Genomic DNA, 23,083 nt, shown 5'->3' on the forward strand with positions numbered 1-23,083 from the left:
AAAAATATATTTAAAAAAATTACCTTTGAGGTAGAGCTGATTTTTTTAATGAAGTCTGGATACTGATAATATTATCTCCCTTATATCACTTCTAAGGATGTGATCTGAACAAACAAATATGTTCTTTTTAAATGTGTTGATTTCCGTTAATGAAACCCATTGTTCCCTTTGAGCATAATCATTAGGCAATCTATAATAAGTATTTGATATTTAATCAAAAAGCAGAAAAAAATTACAGTAATAAATTAATATGTCGTGCCAATTACTATATATATTATTGTAAGTTGCAGTAAGGTAAAACAAAAAAAAAATTATGGAACAAATTTTAAATAAAGACAAAATTAACTTTATACATAGATATCAAACTATATATAGATAGTTACATAGGTATTATGCGTTTTTTCTGCCAAAACAACAAAAAAAAAAACATAAAATCCTGTAATAAAACCAGGGACAAAATTCTAGTTTTATATCTTTTATAGGCTATTAATAGATGAATATGTTCAAAAAAATATTTAGATTTAAAAATATAAATATGTTGGTATTTTACTCACACTTTCACATTCAAATTTTGATTAGGTTTATATCTATAAGATCCCCTATTCTACGTTTATGATGATGGTTACCCCATGATGTGATGTTATGAAAGTATCGGTACTTACTTGTGAAAAGATCGGCTTGAATCACCTTTTTATCATGATGCGGCACAAACGACACAAGTTTTTCCCATCCTAGCAATTTAAAAAAACACTAAAATGTGGCCTTTTTTCCTTTTTAAACCGAAAATTAAAGAAAATACACGAATCCCGAATATAAACAAAAAGCCGTTTGACAGATGACACAACGCGTATGGTTTAGGCGCTTAAGCTCCGGTGTTGTCGCTTTAAATTTTTTAGAAGCAGTTTTAGGGATAAGAATGTTAATAATTTTGTTTTTTTTTGCTTAAGGATATTATATTTATTCTTAAAATAGGTTAATTGTAGTATTTATACTTTTTATTTTAAATTTTCCTATAAAATATACAGAAATAAGTTAAATTAACGTTATAATGTTTGTTAAAATATAGCTAAAAATTTCCTCCGTTGGAAATTTGTGTCGACTTGACAACAGAGAATCGGCACATATGTTTGTAAATAAAACACCCCTCTTGCCCCTGTGCACATGTTGGACTCAAACAAAGTTGTTGTTTACTAATTCTAGCCTTTCAATGTTCTAAGGATCCATCGTAAGTCTACATATTCTAAAAGTACTATATTTTTCGCTAGTTTTCAAGGATTCAAGAGATCAACAAATATCCACAGTATTAAAGGTGGTCTTCCAATTGATCTCTCAGACCAGAAATGTTCAAAGAGCAAGATTAGAAAATCAATTAATAGCAATAATCAGATCTAAAGAAGTAAAGAAAAGGAAGGACAAGGCATACAAAATATATGTAAGAAAAATCACGGGAGCAGGATGTAGCATGGTCTGTTTCTGATTACTAATAAACAACAGATTAATACTTCTTAGATAGGGTTCTCCCATGAGAGCCAATAGGAAACTGAACGTCGATTGACTGTTACGCCCTCTGAATGTCAAGGAGTAGTACTAACCGGAAGTGAAAATGGGCTTGTGACGTGATAATAGCGGGTAATTTAAAATTCGATTATGGCGCCAAATTTTAATTTCGCTCTACTATAGTAGCTTAAAATTGGTGGGAAATGTGTGGTTCTTTTATAAATTATAGTACTTTTTAAAAAATTATAGTAGACTTTTTTCCTTATATTAAATAAAGTCCTCTTCATTTTTTCTATTTGCGTACTATATATATCTGAAGACCAATACATTTAGTGCTAGATGCATACGTGTATAACTCGCAAATGTATACTATATCCTAAAGAAAATATAGAAAAAAAAGTCACAATTTATACAATAAAAATTAATAATTATACATGCTTGGTCAAATATTAAATAAAATATAAAAATTCTTCCACATTCCATAATGTATAAACTTACAACTTAATTTAATTAGGAACTTTGTTGTATAAAGAGCAAAATTTGTAAAATATAACTTATACAAGGTGTGGCAACAGGTATAATAGTAAGTGTACAAAGGCAATAAATTTGTTATAAAATCAGCAAGGAATTACCCCCTACTTAATTCATTAGTACTGTTCTTTTCTACTTTGTATAGGATCCAAAATTGCTCATGCATGGAAACCGCTGAAGTTGCTCTTCTCTCAGGTTTGGCGTCACATTTTGAGTAAGTTTTGACATTGAGGCTGACAAAAACTCTATACAGAAACAACATATATATAATTCTGCGCTGTATTGAGCTTTACTGGGTAAAGTTTTTTTAGTTTTTTGGTAAACTTTTTGAGACACTCAATTATGTGTGTGCTATCATACTTTCTAATAACTTATCTAAGCACCTGGCTACCACCAAAGATAATATTCCTGCCACCCACAGATTAGGGATCTACATACTTAAATATTCTCATTCTGATTGGAATGTATGCTACATCGAACAAAGCGGAATAAGAGTTGAAACAAGGATAAAATCATGTTTGTCAAAAAACATTCAGTAAGGTTAGGCGTTTTAGAGATCCCCGAAATTAATAAAGCCATTAAAATCACCGGAGTTTGTTTGTGTCAACAGAATATTTTCGAGAGCAATCTATTTTTTAACTCCCTAAATACACACAACCTTCGGACTTCCAACAAATAAATAATATCCTTCTTGACAAATACTAATCATGCATCCCTCCCCGTCCCTTTCTTTCATAACTTACTCTTTTCTTAAATAATTTCCTTTGCATGCATTTTTTTCCATCAAATGCTGTAGTACTCTGTCGACGTTCAATAATAATTAGATTTTTCCCCCTTTATCCTTATCGATTTGTGATTCCATGTTCAAACCTTACTTTTAACTGCGTTCACTATAGATGTCGTGATTTACCATTTTATTAAGTTTACTATGATTATTATTGTTTTTCATGTAAACATCGCAGCTATCTTGTGTAAGCTAAGGTTTTTAAAACCTTTTTAAAATTTTATGTATAATTTTGACTTTTAATTGTACTTTCGTTAATTTTTATTGTACCTCTTAATTTTGACGAACCTTTTGTTATTTTAATGTAGTTCTCTCAAAAAAATAAATTTTAGAGTCTGATGATGATGAGTGAACTCATCGAAATGCATTACTCTTGACAAAAGATTGGCATTTTCATTTGTGGAGAGAAGTCTTCCTAATTCGCTTAATTATACCCACTCCACTTCAAGAATGGACTTCTACTTACAATTTAATTATTATATTAATTTTAAATAGAGTTTTTTTTTACAAAACAAAGTACCAACACAGAGCTACACGTACACATAAATAATAAAGCTTCCTTTTTTACTTATTCAGTAAATAATATTAAAGATAACTCTTATGCTTTACAAATACCAAAAAATAATCAATAGAAAAAGATAACTTATATAAATGCTTTCTTCATTAAAAATAAACATTTCATAAAAATACACAAAACTACGACATATTAAATTTTGAAATAAATGCGAGAAGTGGTCATTAAGCCGAATATTATTTAGAAACCTATCATTTAAATAATGGATTTGGAAGTGTATAAAATTACTGTATTGTAAAAGCAAATGCATATGTTTTCAACCGAATAAAAAATTACATATATTTTTACAGGTAATAAATGATAATTTTTCACTGTAAAAAGGTTTTTATAATAACATATGGACGTATATATATAACATAACTATGGACGCAGAAAGTGGGTTGTTAAATAGACTATTATTTAAAAAAATATAATGTACCCAATGTTTACATAAAAGTATAAAATTACTGTATTGCCATAGTAAATACAAATAAAAAATTAAAATAATGCTAATAAATGGAATATAACATATGGAATAATATAAATAATAATAATATATGGAAATAATACTTATAATGAAAATAATAATGTAAATACAAATAAATATGCTATGAGCCAGCTGAAACATTTCTCCAAATAATATATATTAATTTAAGGTTTTTGCAATAATATATCACTGTAGACATATATATTCGTTTAAGCTGAATCAATATGCAAGCCAAACATCCAGATCGAGTCTAGGTATATAAAATTTATGAAAAGGAAAATTTCTAAGAAATATTACCTTCCTGCACGGGCAAAGAAAACATGTTTTCCGGCCCAGCGCCTTTTACCCCCTTATAATGTTTGTCTGTGACTTTATTATGCCGCTGCGAGAGAGCGGATCGCATAAAAAATTTGACGGCCACATTTTTGCCTATAAACGGAGTCAATGGACGGGAAAAATATGAACAGGTTTAGTATTTTAGGGGCGTGATTTTTTCCTGCCTGAAAAATAACGGGGCCATAACAGGTTTTTTTGTTGCTAAAAGAAGTGCCCTTTTTCGTGATATATCGGGCTCGCCGAATGGGCCTACATCAATAACTATTTTTTATGGATCTATCATTTATGGAAAAAAATGATGCGCCTATTTCATATGTTTGAATATAAGTTTAAGGTAGTATTGAAATATCTATAGGTCTATCAGATATTTTGTCAAAATAAATAAAACTATATAAACGGTGTTTTAATAATAATGCAAGATTTGAGTTGCATACCTTAATGACAGATCGAAAGTTGACACATGGGAATTAAAAAACATGGAGCATTTCACCGTAAGAAAACGCGTCCTTTGTGTAAAATGTGTTCAATGTTTGGTCAAAATAATATTTCTAATTCATCTATTGTGAAAAGAATAATCAAAAGTCGATTAGAACAAAACATCATGGCAGTTCGCGAGAATATGACAGACAGGTCAGAGACCTCAATTCGTCATCAAGCACAAAAACTGAACATTTCAATAGACACTCTTCAGCGAATTTTCACTAAAGATTTACAACTTCTGCCGGCGGACCATGAACCGCGAAGAGAATTCACGAATTAGATTCTTGAGCAACATGCTTATTAAGCATACAAAATCATTTTCAGTGGTGAGGCTCACTTTTACCTCGATGGATTCGTTAACAGGAAAAACTCTCGCATTTGAGGCTAAGAAAATCCATGTTTGATCAGGAAGCAGCGTGGCAATGATGTGCATGGCTGAAGAAATAATTGGACGGTTTTTCTTAGAAAACGAAGAAAGTATGTTAGTAACGGTGAATAGCAAACGTTATCGTGCTATGATAACACAGTTTTTTGTACCTCATTTGAAAGTTATTGATTTTTACGATATATGGTTTCAGTAGGACAGTGCCACATATCATGCCGCCTATGAACTATTGATGATATTGCACGAGTTTGTTCCTACTCGTGTTATTTACCGATTTAACGCTTTTAGGATTCTGACTGTAGGGTTTTTTGAAGTCACAGATTTATGCCAAGAAGCCTGCAAACATCGAAGCATACATACGAAGCCCCACTTATACCGAGTGTCCCGGAAAATGTGGAAAATCTCTCGGATTTATGTAGAAAATAAATAATATGAAACTTTCCTATAAAAAAATTTCCTATAGGCCCTCCCGTTAAAATCATTTTTTCTTGAATAACTTTTGAAGTACTTGGTATAATTTAATAAAAATTTTACGTGATCAACGCTAAAAAAGACCTCTTAAAATGTCCTTAAAACACATTTATCTTGTTTATTTTAACAGGGCGGACTTGGTTGTACATTATTACAGATTTAAATTTTTAACACCCTTAATGATAAAGACTCTGAAATAATAAATATAGATAGCTTAAACCTTAAATTAAAGAAAAGACATATTCTCTCGAAAAAAAATAACTAAGAAATCACTGTTTTATTTTAAGTTAAAAGAACCCTTATATGTTAAACCTTTGTTTTTCTTGACACAAAAAAACAACCTGAAAAAAGAATAATAAATAAAGAAGCTAATAATTGGAAACAATTACTTAAAAACTTCATAAGTAGGTTCAATTTGGCCTCCGTGACGTCTGATACACTCGCGGGTACGACGAATCGTGGACTGCTGTAGCCTGTATTCGCCACAACAACCCTGTGTTTCCCAAAAGTATAGAGAAGTGGTGGTTTACAAACTGGGAGAAGTTGCTCTGACAAATCTGCTAGCGTTCTCTCGCTTGGCAACGGAAACTGTTGTAACTAACTTGATGATAGTTTGACCTGATAATTGGACCAATCAAAATCGTAAATTAAGGCGGGAAAACCAAGTTTCATTTAATAGGGTTAGCGATGGAACATACGGCGCTTTTGATCACGTGTAAACCTCAGATATTGATCAGGATAAAATAAAACTCTTCAGCTTTATTTTACATATCTAACCAAGTTAATGTACTACAAATAATCAGTTAAAAAGAGTGTACTGCATATCATCAATTTCATAATCGAAATAAAACAATGTGTTTTTTTTAATACATTTACTATTTAATTTTTCTAAGAAATAATTACTTAAAATTATATACACAATTTACAATAATTTATTATAACATACATTATATAAATTAGAACTAATCTGAAACTTTTTAAAAGTATATTGCTAGTACTGAACTACCCCACCCCAAACAGATTAGAAAAGGTTGTAAAGATTTTTGTGCTATTTTCTTATCATCCATGTAAAGGCCTTACCTATAGATGTAAAATTACCGGTAATATTGGTAATTTATTTAAAAAAAACAGCTATTTAACTAATACTAGTTTTTTTAATTCAAAACTGTAAAAACATTAGGAAACACAAAAAAAAACGAGTCAGAATGAACTACGTAATAGAGTGGATAATGGTAAATCATCCTCATCATCCCCAACCTCTTCATCTGTTTCTTCTTTCTCCTTGATTAATTCAGTCAAGTCTATAATTTCGAAACCGAGATCTTCTTTTTCAATTTCTTCCTCAGAATCCTCAGTAGCTTTTTCTCTTCTTGCATGTTTGCAGGGTGCTAATATAAGGTCTTATGGTTTCTGGGAAAAACATTTCTACTATGGAGAATATTGATTCTGAGGTTTTGGAATCTGACTCGGGTAATGTTTATTTTGATTGTGATTGTGTTGTGTTCTTTGTATATTATTTTGAGGTTGATTTAAAGGTTTTTGTGTATTTTGTTTGTGTGGGTTGTGATTTTGTAAATAGTTATTTTTAAAATGGTTCTGACTGCTTAATATTTCATAATTAGTAATTATGTCAATTGCCTGGTCTAGAGTTTGAGGGTTTTGAACTATCAATAATGTTCTCAATTCACTAGAGATATTAGCAAGAAGATTTTAAGTTGCTGTTAGTTCGTTTTGATTTATAAGTATAGTTCTGGCTTCTATATTATTTATTTCTGAGCAAATTTTATTATTAATTTTATTTACTAAAGCTTTTAATCTTTGAATGTAGTCATTTGTTGACTCATTCTTTCTAGTAAGGAAAATCAATTGTTGTAGATTTGCTCTAGTTATAGGGTCACTGAATTTTTGCTGTAAGGCTAATTTAATTTAATTCCATGAATTCAAATCGCTTCTGGTAAGTAAAAAGTCTTCCGCTTCTCCTATGATTTTACTCTTAATAGCTAAAATAACATATTCCTGTTGCGATGGATCTGCATTGTAATATCTTGTATGAAATAAGTTAATTTGGTTAATGAAAGTATCTAACCGTGATGGCTGACCGTCAAACGTTTTCAAAAGGGTTACATTGGATCGCAAAACATCAGCCATATTGTTATTATCTGATTTCGAATTAAAATCTAAATTATTTACAGTGGAACTTTCTGCAAAATTTTCGTTATTTACAAGACCTAGGGTTACTAAGCTATTCGCAGAAATTTCAGCGTATTGTTGTTCTAGACCTAAGTTGCTAGAATCGTTTTCAAAAATTGTAATTTCAGTACTACGACGACTAACTCTTGGATAAGTTATATCACTTAACCGATCATTAAACAAATACAACATGTGTTTCAATCTTAATTAACAAGATGTACAACTATAAGAAACAATTCTGTAAACACTTACAATTGAAAGTTTCTCAGTTTCGTTCTTGTATCAACTATCTGCCGCTACTGTCGTAGATGGTTGTAGTGGACACTAGCATACGCCAAATTGTCCTACTGGCCTCTCACAATGGCGAACCAATAATTGAGATGATCTGCCAGGAGCGAAAAGATGTAGTCTTGTTGCCTGAGATGTTCTAGATCCTTCTTTAACTGTTGAAACAGATGAGCGTTGAACTCAATCGATTGGGTGCTATCACATACACTAAGTATCTAGTACTACTGACTATAAGATACTAGTAAGCACTGATAACTTAGCATCACTTAGCACTGATAATCCTCTGGGTCACTAGCACTCACGTACTCACTGAGTATTCGCGTACTCAATTTTCGTGTTACTCATGGATGGATCAACTTTTCGCTCCTAAAGGATCCTACCGACTGCGCCACTTTTATTTTATTAATTGAAACTTCCTTTTTTAAAAATAATTCGTTTAATTAAAAAGAAGAATACAATTAAAGCAACTTATAAACTAACATGAAGTTTGCTTAAAGACTACCGTTTAATGACTAATTTGCGCCTGCAAAGCAACTGGTATTTATATAAAATAAATGCTGAACAAGCTGGATGAAGCAGAAGATAATGAATAAAAATATACATAGGCATAAATGGCCATATAACTGAACTCAAACAAAGTTATTGTTTACTAAATCTAGCATTTCAATGTTACTCTTATAAAGTTGTGCATCTTTAGTTTTATATGTTTGGTTTTATCATCTTATATGTATATAAAAAAATGTTTTGAGTTAATGTGACTTGCTGATCTTATATCATTTTTTACGCTACAATAGAACACGATTCAATCGTCTTAGATATAATTATCATTATATCATTAATAAGAAACAGAAAAATAATTAAAACAGAATAATAACACACACAGGTGAGTAAAATAAGTTTTAAATTAAGGAAAATATTGATTGAACGTGTTTATGCTAAAGATGCTTGATCTGCTATGAAAATTCTATACTTATTATATTTCTTCTTATAATAATAGTTAAAAATCAAAAAGTAAATATTTAAAATTGATATCTGGGGTAAACTATACCTATAGTTATCGTTCACCATTGGTATATGATTAGCTTTTGTGCGCTAGAAAAGTAATAGTGTAAACCCTGCTTAATTAGCTCTTAATGCGGGTAACGCCACTTTAACATTATTCCATAACCTCAAAAAAATAATGCCTTACGTTCTGGATCGACTCCCGCTTTTAGTAAGCCGCAAAATTTTGGTTACATCGCGTACTGATACGAATTATTAAAAACGGCTAACTTGCCGAGTTAAATGTTGACCGACGCAGTGTAATTAATTATTGAATAATTGAAAATTGGTTGTACCAGGATACATCGCGTACCCCGATAAAATAACAGAACATGGAAATAAAAAACATCACGAGTCTTACGACTTGCCAGCCCGTAACACGGCCCCAAGCCTCGGCAATCAATATCTGAAAAGCTGCATTTAATCGAAAATTTGCTACATCGTGTATCGATATAAGGCTGGGGAATTATTACTGACAACTTAACAACAAATGACATGAACTTTCCAGTAATAAATAAAACCAGTAAAAAACTTGCTATTGTGACAGATGACAGGCATCAATCCAAGTCTCCTTGTCGAGTTGTCGCATGGATATGATTTCTTTGACCTAAGAAGTTTATTCAATATGATATATTTGTTAATGTTGATTGAAGTATTTTACTTTAAATAAAATTGTGTAGAAGAGCAAAAGACTAATATATGCTTTATAATTTATACAGGGTGTTTAGTGCAACAGCAGAATCCATTTGAGTATAGGAACCCATGTCCGGAAATGTGTCACTACGCCACTACGGCCCTAAGACGCGTTTAAATTTAGAAAAAATATTAATTACCTAAATAGGATCTGATGCATTTATTTTTACCTTTTGTACATGATACCATAACAAAAATTGCTTAAAATCAACGCTTATCAATGTCAATTCTCAATGTCATGTTTAAAAATTTTATAGCTTACAATTTTTAAACATTTATTGCTAATGGAAAACTTTACCAATCAAGAATTGGCGGATATGCATTTCAACCTCCAGAAGTTTGATCCCATAGTTCTGAAACACCCTGTATAATACTTATATATGTTCTATAAATGTTTTATTGGTGCCACACTTTATTTAATATAGTCAAGCAGGGTAACTTTGAGAAAATAACAAAGTTGAGCTGATTTGGCTTTCCAATATAGAAGAGTACTTAACGGGTTTTTTTTTCATATTTTGCAAAATCCCACTAAAGTGGTGATAAGACCTATTTTTATTTGTGTTATCAAAATACAAAAGTCATACCTCCCCGAGGTAATCGGAATGTATATCACATAGATTCTGGACTAGCTAAATCAAACATAACAGTTGTGTTTATCTTCTTCATCGGGTCAAGTAATGAATCCAATTATAATATACCCATATTAAAACCTAAACGGATTCATATAGCTGTATTTAGCTCACTGCCAAAGAAATGGGGCTTAGGCCATAGCGATAATGGATGAATGAAAGTAGAACTGGTTTGAATATCTCGGAATTGTATTATATCGATGCCTTATCTGGTGTCATTTTTTTTTGTAATTCTTTACATTGACGGCCATACAACACATCAAAGATTGAAAGTTTGGCAACAGTATACCAAATTAGATATAATATTGATTTCACTGTATCTAAATAGAATAGGAATAATGCAATCCGTAAGTGTGACTGCATCAAAGCCGCTAATTAGGCTGTTCTAAACATTTTTAAAGAAAAACCCTCTGATAGACGAAAAATTTTCACCTGGTTATAAGAGTATCAAGCTCTTTAAGAGTATTGAATAAAATTATAACAATAATTGCTATTGTTGACGAGTTCATTTTGGTATATTATTTATATAAATAATTTAAAAAAAAAGATTAGCGATAATACACTAGAGCTAAATGAAGACAAGAAAACATCAGAAAATTGTTCTAATAATTCTTCGGCTAATGAATAATAAATAAACAAAGAAGATTTTAAAAAGGAAGCTTGACAGAGAGGAAGATTAAGAAAAAAGAAGAAATTGAAAAAAGGAACTTGGCAGAAGAGAATCGAAATTTAAAAAGAAGAAAAGTGATGTTAAATTTGGCACGGAAGTACAAGAAAATTAAAGAAAAAATAAAGATAATAATAAAACCTTTCAAATAAATTTAGATTCTCCCAATCAGTGGAATTTTAGGAATTGTGCTAATCCAGGACTAAACTTAAAGGAAGGCATGCACAAAGACCAGGTTAGAAATGTATTTAGGGACAGTGAAAGCGACGATAAACATTTAACTCAACTTCGATTCGTTGTTAATTTTTACGATGCAACTTATCAGGATAAGCTACTTACTTTTAATCTGGATTTTTTTAAATAAATAAGATTATTATAGGTTATTATTAAACCTCTGTTTAAATCCTATAACTATAATGTATTATTTTCCTTTCTACCCGTTTATGCCAATCACTGGCCAGGTTGATGACCAAACATAAAAATAGATCGGCCAATCACTACAAATTTAGCCTTTAGATAAAATTTTGTCCTTATACACCTTAACTTTAAACATTATAAATGTAAATACAGATCTTCTTTAAATGGTTGAAAATATTGTGAAACACATCATTTTATGAATTAGTTAATTGTGTTTATAATCTACCTTAAAACAAATATTTCTATAAGCCTAAATATTAAATTGTTCGTAAGTGATCGATTAATATACAGCTTACCCTATTTCAGATATGAAAAAAATATCTTGTTTTAGATTGATTTATTAAATAAGAGCAAAAATAACATCTTTAAACCAAAAAAAAATTAAAATATTTTATTTCTAAAACCACTTCTAAAAAATTTGAAGTGGAACAGCGCAAGCAAAAGCTCAGTGATGCCCGATGTCATCTTATCAAACGCATTTGCAGGCTAAACATTTGTAAAGTTCTGTATTTCTTCTTTCGGTTTTGGATGAAAGAGGTAAAAGGTCTCATTTTAATGTTTTTGCGAACTATTATGATGGCAAAAACTTGTCGTTTGTGCGTGGAATATGGGATCATAGAAATAAACCTAAATAAAAACTTGGATGTGAAGTGTGTGGTAAATACAAGAATCTTTTTACTTTTAAATTCAAGTATTTTTGTGGAAATTCGTATCTATTAATAGGCTATAAACAATAAAAAAACTCGATTTTGTCCATGGTTTTATTAACAGAACTGATTTTATGTATTTTTGTTGTCTTGGTAGAAAAATGTAAAAATACCTTTACGACTGAAGTAAGTCAAAAAACGCATAAAAAGTACATAAATGGTAATGTATTTATAATTAAAACATAACCTATTATTAATAAATATTTATCATGTAAATATCTTTTGACGTTACTGGTAAAGGTTCCTTGTATCGGTAGTATCAAAAATGCGATCGAGCAGCGTTGCGATGTTGTTGTCCATTTCTCTAATATAGGTTATCTATAATCATTTAACTTTAAATATGGACTTCTTTATAGGTGAGTCCGTTAAAATAGTGTCGCATATTTTTCCTCGGGAGCGCATGTTTCACGTGCGTGCTAATGACCATGAGTGAACGTAAAGTGCCGATCGCTGTTGCGCAACTTATTTAGTGTAAGAAGGCGTTAACAACAAGAAAATTTTTCAGCATTTGCAAAATCAGTTCGGTTGTGAGTACCTCAGTAGGGCTGCTGTATTTAAATGGGCCAAAGCATTCAAGGATGGCTGCAAAATCGTTAAGAATGAGCCGCATGATTGTCGACCGCGAACCGGCATCACACCAGGCAATATTCGTCTCGTAGAACAACTTATTTTGGAGGACCGTAGGATTAATGTTCAAGCTATTTCGGCTGAACGTGGCGTTAGTGTTGCCAGTGTAGAGTCTTATTATGAAAGAGCACCTTCAACATCTGACATGATACGAGGCGAAGGGAGTCAGTTTTTTAGCGCGAATCTCTGTAGTGAAGACCCAAGCTGGCTATACTAATACACTTTAGAACATAACATGTCATCTAAACTGTAAAGGAAAAAGAAGGAAGGCATGCTAGTCAAAGCAAAGACAGTCAAATCCGCAGGTAAAGTTATGTGAACTATGGTCTAGGACCGGTGGAGATTGTGCGTCGACTTCCGGTGTATCCAGCGTTCCACCAATGCTGTTTACTACTGTAACATTCTAAAAACATACGTGAAATCTGCGTATTGTTCGAAACGGAAGAGCGTTCCAGCACGAAGTGGAATTTTTTTCCAGGATAACGCGCGCCCTCATATGGACGACCCTCATGGGTCGTGTGACGCTCGATCCAATATCGAAATTGGGGCTGGAGGTACTGGAACACCGTTCACTACAGTCCAGATCTATAACCCTGCGACTACAATTAAGAAGTCCTCGGAGGTCAAAGATCAGCACGGGAGACGAGGTATTGGAGTTGATGCGTACATGGCTGTCCGAGTTGCCCAAGGAATCTTCGATACCATCAGCGAAAAGCGTCCGAAAAGGTGGACAAAATGTCCTAATCATATTTAAACCATCGTCGTATATATAAAATTATCTACTTTTTTATAAATCCATACGTTTTCAATATTTAAAATTATAAACGAAAGACTTTTTTGCATCTTAGCTGTCACATAAATGGATAGATATAGGAAAATACAAAGTGGCTTTATTGGGGATTCAACCAAGAGTTCAAACCAATCTACGATACTTATTTTGGTCCACAAGACCAGCGAGCTTTAGAACAGCCAAAAAACCGCATACAAACCAAAACTATAGAGAAAGGTAACTAATGTCCGAGGAAACAAACAAATTTCGCCATGATATCAAAGTAGATATATCATTCATATAAGCAAAAACAGTCCAGCACATATACGATCAAACTGAGTATCAAAAATCATATTCTCTTCCAAAGACATTTCTACAAATTTTAATTTCTTAGTGTAAAACATTTCTATAATTAATTAATAAATTTCATGTTCAATAGATATTTACATAAGTTTAACACATGCGTTAAATGTAGGGCATCATAATATAATGCTTAGTATGTTATTCAGCGTTTTACAGATTTCTTACATTTTTTATATCCACATATTCTTAATTATCTAGAGTATTTATTATAGTAAGAACTAAAGTAAAATTAAAAATTGAAAATGTACGTTTTATAAAAAGGAGAAAAATAGTATTATTATTAAAAGCTAATTTTTAATTAAACTGCCAAGTTTGATATATTAACTAAAATATTTAATTTCCATCATATCGCCACATTACTGTTTTGCACTGAATGAAAAAAAAAACAGAATCGTTTCAATCTGTCGTTTTTGTCATTCAGAAAATTAATTATTACTTTGACAAAAGAAGCTAAATATAAAAGGGCGACAAAGAAAGAGACCCAGCCGCGAACTTGACAGTTTTCCCTATGCCTGTGGTTGTTTTTTTTTCGACATGCCAGCAGAGCCGGTATCCGAAACTTTTTCTTATGCAGAAAGTCTCATTTATTTTGACACGTAAAACGTTCATAAAAGGATTTCTTTTTGCGTGGTAAACGGGACGAATTTTTCCCGTTCTTTTTGTTTATTTTTCTGACAAATTGGTCCGTAATAAGAGACCTAAAGTACGAGTGTGTTTCTACGGGCCGCGTTGCATTCTTTTAAGTCTCGGTAAAGAGCTGTTTTCGCGGTTACCGCTTTTAATTTCATTATTTGCGAATGCGAGAGTATTTTTTGTTAATGATCATTTAAAGTTAGTATTTTTAATATCAAATCGTAAAATTAAAAATTAATGTAGGTATATTTCTTTACAAATATGTAAATGATTTTTAAATATTGTCTGTATTTTACAATGGTTTCATATTATATAAATATTTCAATATTCGAAAACTTCTCTTTTCTTCTGAATATTTGGTCTCCTACTGTCTTTATTTTGCCTACTCATTTAATGTTTTTGGATTACGAATTTTTCGATAAGACTTACGACTTTTTAAAATAGATAACGTTTCTTAAGCAGGTTCTCCCACTAAACTTTAGATATACTAAGTACTACTTGTCTTTTTTGTAGCTATTTGAATTTCTCTACTTATTAATATCTTTTTAATTTAATATTTCATCATTAGCTCACCTTGTCTTGATTCTCCAGGTCGATCTTATATTATTTATTACTATGTTCATCTATATTGCATATTTATCTTTATCACTTTAAACTGAAGACTCATATACTAGTTAAACTTATGTTCTAAGGTCTTATAATATTAAACTTGTCAGCCAGAACATTGAATAATATTAAGAACTGTGTTGGTAGTAGTAATTTACGATTTGCATGTGCATAACTTATAAGTAAAATTCAAAATATATATGCAAATAACAGGCTGACAAATTCAAATTTCTGCAGTGCAGATTCTGATCTTCAACATTTTGACCCAATATTTTATTAAACAACAATTAAGATTAAGTTTTTGAATCATATTTAAAACTAATGACATAAGTACTAACATGCATGTACTAAATCCATACAAGCTAAAAGAATACATAATCTATTCCAAAAAATAATTTAAAAACTAATCATGCAAGGCCCATGCACAAAGAAGAAAAAAAATGAAATACATTAAATATAACGACACCTCAGTTAAATATTTTGTAAATATTTATAATATTATTCTTTGTAAAAAAAATATGCAAGCATAACTTAATTGGATATTGAACCTAATTAATAGTCTTTAAAAAAATGCTGACTTTCAAACGTTTATCATGCTGTATCAAAAAAAAAGATATACAATATAGTTACGTTATACATGATCTTATTGGGACACGTTTATGCCCTACATCCCCCAAATATAAGTAGTAATTATACTATATGTAGGATATGCTGCAGATAAGAGCAGAAAATGAGATGGAAATTCATTGCAATATTCACTATAGCTCTATAAAAATAAACACTTTTTTGATATATTTTAAGTGGTAAGTGGTAAGTTTGTAAGTACTCCTTTCTGGCTCAGGTTAATCTGTTCTTAAGCTTACTGGAAAAGCCTCTGTAATTCACCAAAGGAGTGACTGTGATTTTTTTCCATTATTTATACATCTCCTAGAATATGTACTGTACATTTTCATTATATCTCTCAAATATTTTATATCAATCCCTTTGCTATACGGGTTTGCGAATAATTCTTTGTCAAAATGCTCTGCCATATTTGTAGCATGGTAATCGCTTAAAAAAAAAATAGGTAGTAAATTTTAGATTTTTATTGAATGATCTACCTCTAGCGAATCCCCTGGTAATATTTTCGCAAGTAATACGTAGAACTCTTGAATTAAGTCTTGGTTTTCCTGTGTTGCTAGAGTAAGACGCAGAATACCACTGCAAAATAAGATGAAGCTCTTGCAATTCTGCAACAAAATTATCCTCAAGAAGATAAAAAATAGTGAATTTAAATCTAATTTAAGCTACGTTTAAGATGTTTATTCTAGATATTTTTTTCATTTTCATGGGTTGGGCTTGCAAGTCTTGGTATTCGTTTTTCAATCAGATTAAGCAATTGAAGCGCTAAACGTAAGATTAAAATCTTGGGTGGATATCTATGGTAAAGCTTATTGTTCATCGCGCATTTTTATTTAGTTAAAAAAGAAACTTGTCTTTATAGGATATACAAAATCTTATTCCACTTAAGTTTCCAAGGAGTAAGTAATTTAGCTATGTTAGCGTGAGTGTTGTCAGCAATATTTTGTAACGTCTAAACTTTTTACTCTGCCGTCTTTATATTAGAAGGATGGAGGAACGAAAGCAATTGGAAACAAGAAGAACCCTTCGTTTGACTGACAATTCACTTGAAAAAAGTTGATCTCTATGCGTCTTGGTAATAGTGACGGATATTGAATTAGTTGCATTTGTATTCGTCTGTGATCTATCTGTGTATGCGAAGCATTGTGACTCGGTTACCAAAACTTATAATTTAATAATATTCTTGTTGTTAGTAACTTTAACCTTGCCAATATTACATGAGTGATAATCAATATGACTTGCTGAGCTTCAAATTTACTTTTCAAGGGTTAATGTAGCTCTCCGCAGTGGTTTTTGATCATGAAACAATTTCAACTTAAAGGACATTTTATATTTTGGAATGGCAGGAAGCAAGACTTACCAAATTTTCTTAAATTTGTTAATTCCTTACATCCAAATATGTTTTTCAGCATGCAAGAAGAAAGAGATAATACTCTGGTTCATTAAAATAGCTATTTGGTTTCATAATTACTGCTCGCATTCGGTCGTCCTTAATTGGGTATTAGTCGTATATTGAATACTTTTGCCTAAAAAACTTGATCCTACATTTTATGGTTTATATTTATCTAATGTTAAAACTATCATTTCAATTTTTAAGAAAAACTTGTCCGTGCAACTTACATCAGTCCAAACTAATTTAAACTCCTTTCTGGTGCACCTGCCTTGCCATCAAAAACATAAAACGGAAAGGAAATGCTATTTATTAGCGTAATAAAAGTAAAGGGCGCATTTTTGAAAGGCGATCCCGCACTTTCTAGAGCACGTTACCTGATACGGACCCTTTTACTCTACAATGGAGTGCCTCCTCATGCTTCCGATCTATGAGGTGCATGACAAATAAAACAAGCCAATTTTTGTTTGGCGTCGACTTTCGTTTTTCCAGGAACTTTTTGATAAACATTAGACAATGCAATGCTAAAGGACGAGTTACAAGTTGAAGTTGATTAGATCGATAATTCCTAAAGATTTGGAGGATCATTCAAAATTTATAGCAGCAATTTTTTTAATATGAAATTCTTTTTCAGGTGCACTGCAAATAAAAAACAGCGAAGAGAAGGACCACGGTAAATACGAGTGCGTCGCAGAGAACTCAATAGGAACCGACTACTCTAAGTTTGCATTACTTTACGTTAAAGGTATGTATACACAATAATTTCAAAAAACAGTTTAAAAAAAAGAGTCACGTTTGGAGCTGAAAAACGCGCCAGTTGAAGTGGCAGTTATACGGAAAATATGAAAAACGACCTCGGTAGCATCTTTGTATTTTGCTGTTCCATCCTTTGAATTAATTAAAAATATATTCTATGCCTGGCAGAATATAAAGGGCAGGTTTTTTTTTTGAGAGTCAAATACTTAGTGCTTTTAGATCATATAAAAATTGCGATTTCTTCTTTTCCAGCCTCTTTAGTATGAAAAGGTTATTGAACTTTGAATTATCATTATTATTATTATTATAATAATTATTATTAATATTATAAAATCTATTTACCAATCTACAAGAAACAAATAAACAGGATACATACATTTCTTAAAAATAACGGTAATGTATAATTATAACAATAATTACAGAAGCAGTAGGACATTGGGTGAAATGCATAAAAAATAGTAGATGCTAATGCTTCGCTAAAAAGTATTTACTTTGTAGCATTTGCTTTTACATAAAAGTATCTACTTCGCCTATGAAGTAAATACTACACTGTACGGCCCAACAGAAGTACCTACTACTTAAGAGAAAAGTATCTACTAGTGTCGCAGTAAGCGCGTGTCGCAGTAAGTTCTCAAAATTGACAAGACACTTGTCAAAACTCGTTTTTCTATCAGTGTGTCTATTAGTATTAAGTGTGTTCGTGTAATTCGGTTCGGATTCAAACTTTTTAAAAGTTCAGTGATTATAATACTGGTTTAACTATGAGTGATTCTTCAGATTCCGATGCAACAAAAGAGCTAGGACAAGATAAAAACGAACAAGTATTATTTGTTACACTACTTGAAAGTTATCAAATTTTATTTGATAAAAAGATGACACCAACAAATAAAAACGAAAAAGAAGATGCACTAAAAAAATTAACAACTGGTTTTAATAAAATAATGGGAAAAAACCTAGACACAAAACAAATTTTGAAAAAGGTTAATAAATGAAATAGTTGACTTGAAAAAAACTGGAAATAAAAGAATTGTACTGACGGAATGGCAAAAAAAATTCTACGACTTATGGAAAGTAGGAGAAAACCTAGTTTTACACAGAGTACCAGGTGCATGTCAGGCCGGTGGAAGCAATGAGATTGATGTTTCCTTCCCAAACAGTGAAGATGACTTCCTCAGTTCTAAATCTGGCTCCAAACAAGTTAAAGTCATGACACCTAAAGGTTTTAAAGCAGCTGATAAGGAGGAGACCTATTCAACTACAAAAGACCTGTCTACGAAAACAAATTGAAGCAGCCGAAGCCCAAATTTCTGCTTCTCGAGCTCAACAGTCTTCAGCCGAAGCTCAGGAAACGGGCCGCGATTGCATTGGTAAATTTTGCCAAAGCTGGTGGGCAGTTAGTTGACCATTTAATTAGGCGGGACATGTTGGATTATTAACAGGAATATAAAATCTACGTAAGAACCCATAATTTAAATATAATATGAGGTGTAGTATCCATTTATTTCTTTTATAGTTTGATATTTTGTCACAAACTTAAAATTGAAATAATTAGTTTATTTAGTTGTTACTTTTTTATACTTAGTTTAATATTGAACATTTCATAAGTTACCTATTTAGTATATAATTATCATAATAATAATAATAATAACTTAAATTATTAGGTATGTTAATTATCATTACGAAATAAAACCTCAGCAACTTCATTTCTGCGCTGTGTACCTTGATTTCGAATTTGTGCTTGATTACCCTCTGGCATTAGTTCATTGGGATGCTGAACTTCCATCTCAATTCGATCAAAATCATGGTATGGACCTTGTAGATATTTAGCTATATTGTGAAGTACAAATGAACTCACAATTTGTCCGCAATGTTTTCAGTTTTTAGGCTAAACGTATACTTTAGCATTGGAAAACGCCGTTTTAACTGACCAAAGCAGCGCTCTATGACACATCGTTCCTTTGCATGGATTAAATTATAATTTTCTTGCATTGGTGTAGTTCCATTTTTATATGGTGGCAATAACCACGGGGCAACACCATATCCTTCATCACCTAATAAAGCTGCTTCGTGCACATTATTATACATAATTCCATGCACTATGGAGTTTCACCAAATTCGACTATCGTGTACGGAGCCTGGCCAAGATGCATCCACACTTGTAAACATTTCTCGGGCATTACAAGTAGCTTGAACATTTATTGAGCATACCCCTTTTCTGTTCACGTATTCATCTCCGTGAATTTGTTATTTTTACATGGGTACAGCCACCTATAACTCTGGGCATTCGCTCACCACGTGCTCCCTCATTAATAGCAACACTAAGCAATTCGTTAGTGTTGGGGAACTTTATCCAATTGTTTCTTTTTGAATAAATTGCTTTAGATACCGTGGCTAAGGTTCTGGAAACAGTGCTTTGATTGACGTCTAGATCAACACCAACTCCTTGCTGAAATCCAGGATCTCCTGTAAGAAAAGTTATTTAGATTTTTCAAATTACAAAGTTAATTTACTAGAAACACCTAAACTTCTCAAAAAAACCTCCATTTTCCGAGTCGGTGACAGGGCTCCACCCCTTGTTTCCACCGGTTCATTATCATCTTGGAGAAAATAATGTCCAAGCCACTCTACATTTTCTCTGTTAAATCTAAAATACCAAAGCGTGATTAGATGATTGGGATAGAAAAATCTATCAAATTTATGGTAATTACCTAAATAATTTTCGATATAAATCGTCATTATTATATTCTCTTCTTTGTTTGTATACTTTTTGACGATGCACATCCATAAAAACTGCCATTTTTTACTAAAACACTTTGATTGCTGGGGCCGAAGTTTGTCAAACACCAACTTCATTTAAACTGTAGTAAATATTACTATAACTAGTAGATACTTCCAAAGCATAGCAGCTTCTTCTATGTATGGCGTACATAGTAGTATATGCTACAGAGAGTAGTAAATGCTTCATTAGTGTAGTATAAACTTGAGAAATGTAGTACATACTTGAAGCATTAGCATATACTACTTTTTATGCATTCTACCCATTGCTTGTATATGATGATTTTAATATATAGGCTCACATATTAATTAATAGACACAAGTATTAAATTTAATATTGCAAATCAATAGCTATTTTTAAGTCAATATAAACTGAAAATCTTTATCTTTCTGAATATACCAAATGTAAAGTTGTATATTAAACTATAATCGCAATCGAGAATTTTTGAAATTGTCTGATATTTGTAAATTATAGAACATTTCTTGTCACAAACAAATTTGTTTCTCAGTATATCTGAGATTTTTCGTTAACAATTAGATATTCACTATTATTGTAAAAAATATTGTCAATTTAAATAGAAAAATCATATAGAATGCAAGTCTCTAACTATCTCTAACTATTTTTTTTCTGAAATACTCGTATCCTATTTTAAATTGTCTTTATTTTTATGTAAAAAACACACACATAACGTTATCGATTTTCTTAATGGCAACCCTGTTCTTTTAATGACTATTATTAAACTGTTTAAGTGCTTAAAATATTGCCCCTTTACTAACTAACAATAACGTAAATGGGTCAGAAACTCGTTTTAAATATTTCTAATTACTTCGCTGGAAATTAGCTTACACTCATTTTTTATTCGTTTTTTCAAATTCCCAATGTTTGCCGGTTTGGTCATAAAAAGTTTGGTCTTCAAGTAACACCATAAGAAAAGTCCGAAGGTGTTAAATTCGGCGACCTGGGTAGGCATTTAAATGGTCCTCTTTTGCCAATTCTCTCTGGAATTACATCATCTAGGTACTTAAGGACAAGTTCTTGCAAAATAAAGAGGCCTGTTAAACCCAGATGTTCCTATCTGGACTTCAGCTTCTATAGGACAAGGTAACAAAATATCCAAATTCGGAATTAGCTCACCATTTAGCATAAATATTAATTTATTAGAAAATTGCCGTTATCAATTTGTAGATTCCTGTCTAGTAGATCCATCAGTTGTTCTCAAAACTGTAGTCTTCTATTCGGATCATCTTCGGTGAGTTCTTGGAAGATTGCTATTTTATAGGGATCAAATTTTTCGGCTTTAAGAACTCTTGCAACTGAAGACTGGCTAATTTTGTGTTTCCGAACTATCCTCCTAGTGGTGACATGGGAATTTTCTTCGAGAGAGAAGAATATTAATTTTGACCTCTTCACTGAGCGCACCCATACGATAATTTTTTGTTTTAACTGCCCATTTTCCCGGTGTTCTTTCAAGTGTTTTTCGATCTTGTATGTTTCAATTAACTACGGCATTTTACAAACGGCGAAGAACAAACAGTGAAACGATTAACAGTTTCGTCGCACAAATATGAATACTTTTGCTACTTTCCTTTCTTATTTTTATACCTTTTTTATTACAATATAAATGTAAGGTATAATTCTGACATTTAAAGCATTTATTAAAGAAAAATTATTGAATTGAATTAATTTTTCAAATTGCTTAATGATGAGCTAAATATCTTCTTAATGACAAGGAGTAAAAAATTGAAATTTCGCACGCATATGTAACTTGTTAAACCCTTTAATAATAGTCGTTAAAAAATAAGGTATCTATTTACAAAATAACGCATATCTTAGATTTGAAACATCCTGTCTAATTTTTTTACAATTAAATAAAGGCAATTTAAAATACTATTTGTATCCGAGTAAATTTCCTAAAAAAAGGACATCCCTTTATTTAACTTAAACATAGTCTCTCTCTTATAGAAGGTTGTATAAACTTATTGAAGCAAAAAATTTACATATTTTTTATCATACCCCAGAAATTGAAAAGCAAAATAAAGTTTTTTAAACAAAATTCAACTGTTAATGTTAGTTGAACCTTACATTATAAGTGAGTAAAGTCCAGTTCAGACATCTATTAGAATCTTTGATGTGCTGCGAATAGTCCGTGTGCCAGTGTTGCTTATATTGTCACATGGCATGCATATTTAAATCGCAAAATTTTATGTGGAAAGAGTCATAAAGTAATATTCTAAGCGATATTATATCATTGCATGAAATAAATAAATGATTTAAGCATTTTTTTTAAAAATTTATACATTTGATTCATAAAATTTGACTACAGATGCCCACGTACTATTTTATTAGACGTCTGACCTCAGTCCCAGCCACTCAAGCGTGAAAAGAT

General features: G+C 31.4%; 1 protein-coding gene across 9 annotated transcripts in view; it reads left to right on the forward strand.

The window, feature by feature from the left end:
• The window catches only part of LOC126744524 (tyrosine-protein phosphatase Lar), a 1,889,525-nt gene that overhangs the window by 1,772,486 nt on the left and 93,956 nt on the right, over positions 1 to 23,083 (forward strand). For 8 of the 9 annotated variants that reach the window (XM_050451972.1, XM_050451980.1, XM_050451999.1 and 5 more), the window contains one exon: positions 17,800 to 17,910. In XM_050451972.1, the coding sequence (XP_050307929.1) occupies positions 17,800 to 17,910 (111 nt within the window). Of the gene's footprint in view, positions 1 to 1,265; positions 1,630 to 17,799; positions 17,911 to 23,083 lie in introns of all 9 variants that reach the window. The other variant, XM_050452023.1, reaches the window with a different exon arrangement.

The sequence above is a fragment of the Anthonomus grandis genome, chromosome 1, assembly GCF_022605725.1.
Source record: "Anthonomus grandis grandis chromosome 1, icAntGran1.3, whole genome shotgun sequence".
In the NCBI taxonomy this organism is placed as follows: domain Eukaryota; kingdom Metazoa; phylum Arthropoda; class Insecta; order Coleoptera; family Curculionidae; genus Anthonomus; species Anthonomus grandis.